Source organism: Sebastes umbrosus, chromosome 8 (genome assembly GCF_015220745.1).
Source record: "Sebastes umbrosus isolate fSebUmb1 chromosome 8, fSebUmb1.pri, whole genome shotgun sequence".
Lineage (NCBI taxonomy): Eukaryota > Metazoa > Chordata > Actinopteri > Perciformes > Sebastidae > Sebastes > Sebastes umbrosus.
The window spans coordinates 21,993,336-22,001,775 of record NC_051276.1 but is presented as its reverse complement, the minus strand read 5'-3'; the positions used below and the strand labels follow the sequence as shown (position 1 = coordinate 22,001,775).

General features: G+C 39.3%; 1 protein-coding gene across 1 annotated transcript; it reads right to left on the bottom strand.

Moving 5' to 3' along the window:
• Nucleotides 1-1,576: 1,576 nt before the first annotated feature.
• anxa1a (annexin A1a) lies at nt 1,577-7,265 on the bottom strand. The gene is made up of 12 exons (XM_037778525.1): nt 7,137-7,265; nt 6,497-6,577; nt 5,624-5,714; nt 5,178-5,272; nt 4,966-5,079; nt 4,622-4,712; nt 4,328-4,407; nt 2,882-3,026; nt 2,691-2,786; nt 2,518-2,576; nt 2,290-2,412; nt 1,577-2,123 (listed from the first exon to the last, which is right to left on the bottom strand). Exons 2-12 carry the CDS (start codon nt 6,554-6,556, stop codon nt 2,064-2,066), a joined length of 1,014 nt encoding a protein of 337 aa, XP_037634453.1. The 5' UTR covers nt 6,557-6,577; nt 7,137-7,265; the 3' UTR covers nt 1,577-2,063.
• Nucleotides 7,266-8,440: the final 1,175 nt, after the last annotated feature.

Here is an 8,440-nt window from a genome sequence, read left to right as displayed (position 1 = left end):
AATACACAATAACTGTACTCTATCACCCACTCTGTGTGTGTGTGTGTGATTCATTGGTCATTCATTGTCAGTGTTTGCACATTGCTATGTCATGTTTCAGTTGAAATGGTACCATTATTTAATACTTCAGAAAACTTGCCTGATATCACTGCAGCTATTCGCTTATTTTCACTTTATTGGCATAAATAAGTTATAAAAATACAGCATATTTTATGAGCGGAATCTGTGCTTTTACTCTACATGTTTTCTTTCTCAAATGAAACTTTTTGATCAGTTAGTTGCATTACCCTCTACCAAAGGTTGCCTCTTGTAAGCTATGCATACACTTCAGAGTTACTTGATAAATTGTTGGCTATTGCGATCATGGATGTATTAAATGATTGCAATGCAGTAAAAGGCAAGGCAAGGCAGCTTTATTTTGTATAGCACATTTCAGCAACAGGGCAATTCAAAGTGCTTTACATAAACATTCAAGAACATTGCGACAAAGTGCAAAAGAACATTAAGACATAATTAAAACAGTTATAAAAACATTAAAGATAAGAAAATAAAAACAAGCTAAAAATAAAAGCTAGGATAGAAGCTAAAATAGAGTATAACACACATGAGTAAAAGCTCTAGTGCAGTATATAAGATCATTATCTGGTTTAATAAAAGGCAGCAGCAAACAGGAAAGTTTTAAGCTTTGATTTAAAAGAACTCAGAGTTGGAGTTGGTCCTGCAGGTTTCTGGGAGCTTGTTCCAAATATTTGGTGCATAAAAACTGAACGCTGCTTCTGCATGTTTACTTCTGACTCTGGGGACACTAAGCAGACCTGATCCAGATGATCTGAGAGGTCTGGATGGTTCATAACATAGCAGAAGATCAGAAATGTATTTTGGCCCTAAACCATTTAGTGCTTTGTAAACCAGCAGGAGTATTTTGAAATCAATTCTCTGAGAGACAGGGAGCCAGTGTAGAGACCTGAGAACTGGACTGATATGATCCACTTTCTAAAACACATAAAACACATTTTATTACCCAACCTGGCAACCCTAGGTTCCCCAAATGACACTAATACACAATAGCTGTACTCTATCACCCACTCTGTGTGTGATTCATTGGTCATTCATTCATTGTATCATCCACTCTGTGTGTGTGATTCATTGGTCATTCATTGTTATTATTTGCACATCAAGATTGCTATGTTAATTGGGTTACATTATAATTTCTAGATTATGAATTTGCAGTGGATTCTGAGCCAAAATGTGCAGTTGGCTGTGCTTCATAAGGAGTGATAAAAGCTATCATATTTTTTTGTATTTACAGGTATATGATGTAAATGTGTTATATAGATATTTCGCTATATGTGTCTATATTATGTGTATAAGTATGGGTGTGTTTGTCCTGTATTATTCAGCAATGCTACTAGGCAAGCCTTCTCTGTCTTTCAATTTTCTATTATTGCTACTGTAATGGTAATTACTAATATTATTAGTACATACATATTTGGAAACTTATCTTATATCTGGTTGGTTCATGTCTGTCTGATATGTATTGTACATGCATGTGCAAAAAACCAAGACCACTCAGATATAGGCCTTCATACAAAAACCTTTTATTTGCAAGTTGTCCAAGCTCCTTCAAGGGTATGCCTACCGCTGCCACTGACTATGATTGGCACATGGTGATCTGTTATACATCTGTTTGCAGCTGCACTGTGATCGCTGACTTCAGCGTCTGTTCGAGCACCAGATATGCAAATCTAATGAGTGAAAAGCTAAGTCTATCCCAGAGCATAGATCCACTGGCATACTGCTGTCAGATCTATACTGGGATAAGTGTTGGAATGAAAAGGAATAACTTGAAGAGAAAATATCTGCTGAAGCAGTGCCGATTCAATGTTAATCTTTGCGCATTGCAGTTAATATCTTCTAAATATCATGACAGTCAAACAAAGACAAGTCAGTTCTCCACAAGAGCATAAGGCACAATATGTGTCATGAGATTATAGGTGATTTTCCACAGCTGGGCTCGCTGCTGGAGCTTCAGCTGTATGAGCCTTGATCCCATTGATTGGCTTTTAGTTTTCACCCCCACAGAGAGCGAGCAGAATCTTCTCATAGTCTCCTTTAGTGTCATCCTGAAGGAAAGAAAAGAAAGTGTGTAAATTAAATTTGAATACAAACTTTACATTGTCTCCCATTGTCAATTTTGTGAATTGTCATGTGTATAATAACAAAAACCTGACCATTTCTGACATTTAGGATGCATTTATTGTCATTTTCAGAGGTCAGATGTTTGCTCACCAGAATATCCCGGTAGACTGTTGTGCCGTAGGTTTTCTTGTACTCATCCTTGATCCGTTTCATGTCGATTTCAGAGCGGCTAACCATGATGCGGGTCAGGAGGTGTTTGCGGGGATTTTTACCCTGATGGGCAGAAAAGAGTCAGTCAGGGAAGGCCTTGGCCAGCAGGCACAGTATCCTGCATGCATTTAAAACTATTTTGTGAGTAGTAGCCTACACATACTGTACCTTCATGGCCAAGGAGAGCTTCTCAGCAAAGAATGCAGGCCTGCTTCCAGCACACTTCACTGGGGTTATTTGAAAAAAAAACAAAAAACGGGTCAAGCTTAAATCGAGTCTGTGCATAAATCACTGCATAAATGATGAGGTAATAAAGTTAGAGACAAGGGTTGTGCCTTTACCTACTGCCATGAGACAACTTTCAATATCCCCCTTCATCTCCAGGTCGATAACTTTGGCCATGTCCACTTTGCTGTACTTTGAGTACCTTTCAAACACTGAAGGAGAGGACGCAGTGGAAGAGTGTTAGATCTGACAGGAACAAACAGTAAATAAAACTGATTTTACTGAACAGGAGAGGTAGCCAGCTAACCTTTACGGAGATGAGGGGCGCTCCTGCTGGTGAGGATCTCAATGAAGACGGTGGCGTTTGTGCCTTTCCTCCCCTCCCCGGCCTCGTACAGAGCCCTGGCATCGCTGTCAACCATCTGCTCACAAACTCCTTCAGTCCTGCTGGCCTGTGATAAAGACAAGCAGAGTGAATTCAGTGCTGTACAAAGTTGTGATTTATCAAACGTATCTCTTCAAAATGACTGCTTTACCTATTCTAGATAATGTAAGGTGATGCGGAAATGCAGTAAAAACGGTCAGGAACATTCCTTTACCCCCAAATTCACTCTTCTCACGATTTATAGATAAGGCTTATTGTGAATTGGGTCGAGATTTGTCATTTTTAAAAAGTAGGAAACCAGACAAAAAGTTTGGGAACCACTGCAATAGACAGTAGAAGGTGTCTGCAGATGGATAGTGGCGGGTTGTTTTGTTCAGTAATAGTAACTATTTGAGTTGACAGTAAACTCAAATATTTACTGGTATTTACGAGTGTCTCCTGATTGCCTGCAGCTACCAACATCTCTGAAACTGCTCATTCCCGAGACAAACCTACAAATTTTAGATCAGTCGTGCAAGTGCAACTTACAAAAGCACCCAAAGGTACTAAAATCACTCGCTCCAAGCCCCATTGTTGCTTCAAACCGAAATATTTCTAAGGATCTACTGAAAATATACAGCTGTGCAAGTCTGATTGATGATGGAATTGTGTTGTATGAAATTAATTGTCATAGGCAGCATCTTTGTACCATAAAATATGTGCTGGGTGTTAAAATGATTGGTATTTCTATTATGTCTTAACATTTCAAATCACATCATTTTCTCCATTTTTTGTGCATGAAAACTGAACAGAAAGTGGTAAAGGCAACAGAAACATGAGGTTAATGTTGCTTAATAAATAATACTATTATTCTATAGATAGTGAAGACAATTAACAGGCCTAAAATACAGAGATTAATTGACCCAGCAGGCTGTTTAACGCAGATATTCTGCTGCGTATTTCCATCAAATTCATATTTCATCATTTTATCCAAATGCAGCTTTTGACTTTTAAAATATGATGAATGTTCACCATATTGAGTTTGTACTGTACATTTGCCCTTTGTAAGATGTCCAAATACAAATCCATTAAAGGCCCAATTGGTCACTCATGTTGTGTTAGCACGTGCATGTGTATCGAGGGAGTGAGTTTGTTTTTTTTTTTTTTACAAACCACTGTCATCGTTGCAGCTACAGGGTGTGCTATGTTGCCTCACAACTTAAAGCATCCTGGTGCTGCTGTGAATGAATAGGTGTCTGTGCTACATGGGTCTGCAAAATCCTGTCGCAAGTCTTCAAAATCCTGTTACAGGTCTTCAAAATCCTGTTAAAAGAACAGCATGAAACACACACCACAAGACAGAAAGCAAGTGTGTGGACACTGACGTACCTTGCAGAGTTCAAGGAGAGCAGCCCTGAAATCTCCACTGGTGTCACTCTTGATGTCAGCCTCCAGATCCTTCTTGTAATCTTGATGAAGAAATCACAACATTAACATTGAGGATAAAAAATGATGCCAAAAATGTGAAAATTGGGTTTCACCAAGCGTTGTTGTTTTTTGTTTTTTTTAGTTTTTTTTTACGTTTAAACCTTCTCCTGTATTCCAAAGGTTGTAATTGTGATTTTCTACAAACACAAGCTTGGTGAAACTGAAGATTGTTGCTTCAAATTCGTCGACACTCACCTTGCTTGTAGGCTTTCTTTATGTCAAGGATTTCGTTGTTGTTCCTGGAGGCCAAAATCTCTATAAGGATGTCCTCCTCTGTGCCCAGACCCTGAGAAGGGGATGCATGCAACGATAGATTGATACAGAGAAAGATTCTTCACTGGCACAATTCAAACAAAACACACCTTTTACTCTCCCGTTAGGAAAACAATACATGAATATGTGGAAGTGGGTGGATGTCATTATGCGCCAAAAATAACACATGATGGTGAAGCCAAAGCATTCGCCTCAAATGAGCAGTCATTTAGACATTTATATGTAAGTGAGACTATGTGTGTGTGTGTGTGTGTCTGTGTGTGTACCTTCATGGCCAGTTTCAGCTGTTGGGCATCGTACTGGGCCGGTGTTTTCAGCAGAGCCAACACCACATCCTCCAGATCTCCCTTCAGAGCGTTCTTCAGCGCTGATTCCAGAGGCTGCGAGAGGACAACCGATGAGCAAATACTGTACAGTGTTGTGTGTTTACTTTGGAACAAAATCTACGTTCTTCCTGTCTTTGTTTAATTCTAATTACCTTGCCACTGGCTTGCTGGTAAGCCTCTTTGATCTGCTGCCTCTGCTCGTTGCTCCTCTTCACCAGAATTTCAATGATGGTGTTCTCATCCACACCTGCACAAAGGACAAGTTGTTAAGTTAAATCATCATTTACTACCTCTGGATCTGTACGACAGGGACGAATATATAATTCAGTGAAGATTTTAGTCAAAACTTTCTACCACAGACAATTCCACTGTGAGTAATGGTGCATGATGGCCAGCAGATGGTGTTAACGTTCTTACAACAAAAGGCCAGCATGACACACTTGCTAGCAGAGACACATTGTGTAAACTTTACACAATGTGTCTCTGCTTTGGAGCGTGTGTCTCTGCTTTGGAGCGTGTGTGAACATGTCTTTACTTAAAGCAAAGACATGTTCACACACGCTCCAAAGCTTCCCCGTGTGGATTTTAAAAAGTTCACCTTTTGCCTTGATTGCTTTATCCAGGACTGCTGCATCTCCACTGGCGCTGAAATTGGGAGCTGCGGTCACCGTTCCCTCTTTCTTGAGGTCCTGAGAGACACAACACAGATTATTGTGTGTTTGGTAAATATACTTGAGCTCTCCCCCAGTGGTGGTGTGCATGAGATCGGTTGCAAACGTGCATTTTCCAAATTCCTTAGGTGCAAACGTGCTCTTTAAAAAACACGTAAAATCACAGCTTTTTCTCCCCTCACACATTGTTTCCACATTAAGACACACAAAACACATACAAAAAGACAAATGTGGCAGGTTTTATGACCCCTGTGGACACGTCCTTGGCCGTCTCGACCCCTACACCTCCATGCCTACAAAGACCATGACGATGTCCTTTAAAATGTCTGCACACACCCCTGTTGGACTGAGCTGAACAATAACGGGAGAGTCGGAGAGATCATGCAGGATAGCCTCATGCAACCCAGCTTGTAGTTCACTTTAAGAAAGCAGGGAAAGCAGAAGTAGCATTTCGTTCTGTTTGCAGAGTTTATAAAGGGAGGGGCGCAGATTCCTGCCACAATGACTCACACTCACAGGACTTAGAATGACCATCTTTCCCATTGCATATAATCTTTACAGTGCAGGCTCCCTTTCACTCTAATAATACATCATTTCTTATCTTTCTGTTCGGCTCCACTCCTTTTTCCTTCCACCTTTAAACTTCCCACTCATTCCTTCCTTCCTTTGCCCTCGCTGTACTCTACACTCCACTCTTTTCTTCGCTCTCAACTCTGCCTGATAAAAATTTTCCACAGGAAGAGAAAAAAAAAGGGGGTTGTTGGCCTGAGCAACTGGAACAGAACCACAGAGTTACGTACTGAGTCATCAGGCATGCCCATATAGATAGACTGCTCCAAGAAGGCGGTGATGAAAGACATGGTGGTGCTGCTGGAGTCTGTCTGCAGGGGGAACAGAGAAGACAAGATGTGATCAAACAAAGTCCACTGATCATGTTACAGATAGTATTCAAAGAAGAAATCATCAATCTTTTTATTGGGTGTGTTGGGTAAAGTTCCTTAAACTTGTTAAAGGAAAGAAAGAACTGTTTGTTTTTCCATCATCTACTCCTGGAGAGCACACGCCTCTGCATATTTACTGTAGGTTTATGTTATGTGGTTTTCCATAATGACAAGCATACATGTGGCCACACCCACACTCAACTCTAATAGGGATTTACACTACAGCCTATACTGTAGACTAGACTAGTCTCCTTTAATGTGCTTTAATATTAATACTGAGAGACAAATTAAACCAGCTCAACACTTCCTGAGTCAAATTTGTAAATCTGAAAAAAAATGATCTCTGCTCTTTTCCCCAACCACACCCTCATAGGTCGCATCAATACCTTGAAGGAGAGCAGATATAAAGGCATCACATCTGGAACCAAACTTCAGGATACTCTCAAACTCACAGCTGGAGGACAGATTTAAGATTTTAAAACAAAGGAAAGTGTCTTACCGTGTGGTTTTAGAGGAAAGAAGTTAGTCTCAATGGATCCAGGGGCGTTGTAGCGACACAGAGAGAGTATTTATACACTGATAAACCCCACCTAGTAACTGGTCCAGCCCATACTCCCCCCTCCACAGCTGCTATTGGACTGAACCGCTGTCTGAGCGTCGTGCGTAAAAACTAGGAACAGTCTCTCCAGCTCATTCAACACAGTCATGCTGCTGCACTGTAAACAATTGCTGTTAATTTACAGCAGGAAAAAAATATCACTTTACTGCTGAACAACTGTCTAAAGTATCATCAGTAACAGTTTCATGCAGTATTTTTTTAATTCTGGGACCTGATCTACACATGTGAGGCTTGTACATTGTACATGATTGTAAAATCAGTGAATTAGTTTTATTGTTCTTCACTCACATGTTGTTATGGTTTGCATTCTGTGCTTGTAGCCAGCTGTAGACAGACATTTTGGGAAAAGTGTCAACAAGTCTATTATAGCCTTTTTCCTAACAAGTGCCTTTAATTGTATTTAGTGTGACTATTCCTATGTCTGTAACCTGCTAAGTCTATTCATCTAGGCAAAAAATAATGTTTATTAAAATGTATGTACAAAATACAACCTAAATAGTGCATTAAAACAAATCAGTAAGATAATGTAAAAGAAAGGTGAAAAACAGTAAAATACTGTGAAATTAATAAAAAAAATTTCAAACAGTATTTTTCATTAACAGTACAAAGCTGTAAATTTCAGCGACAGTATAATAATGTTAATTTTACAGTAACATAAAGGCAACCCTGCTGCCAGTTCTTTACTGTTATTTTACTGGGAAATTCTTAACAGTGTACTTATAATGGGGTTTCAATGCAATATTCCTGATGTATTCATACACAGGAATCTCTGTGTATTTTCTTATTTGATTTGCCCGTTTATTATTATAGTTTATTTATGTTTCCAAGCTCCATATTTTACGCATGATCTGTGATTTTGTTGTTTCTTCTAATATTTTTTAGTTTGAATTTTACATTGGAAAGTAATGAATACAGACTTTCCTGCAAGTAAATATTTATAATTTTTTTTCTGACTGAACACTTTTAGCACATAGTTGTTGCTCTATCACTCAGTATCTGTGGCCTATTAGCTTCTATTGTTACAATAAGCAACACTTTATGTGTGTGGTGTTCAGGGCTCTATATGGATACATATGCATGTTTATTTTCATCTCGTAATGTCTTCACTGTTGTAATCCAGAGTGTCCCTAGCATATAGAGTTTGTTGTTATTGCTGTGTCCTTTGCGAGAAGACAGAATGACAC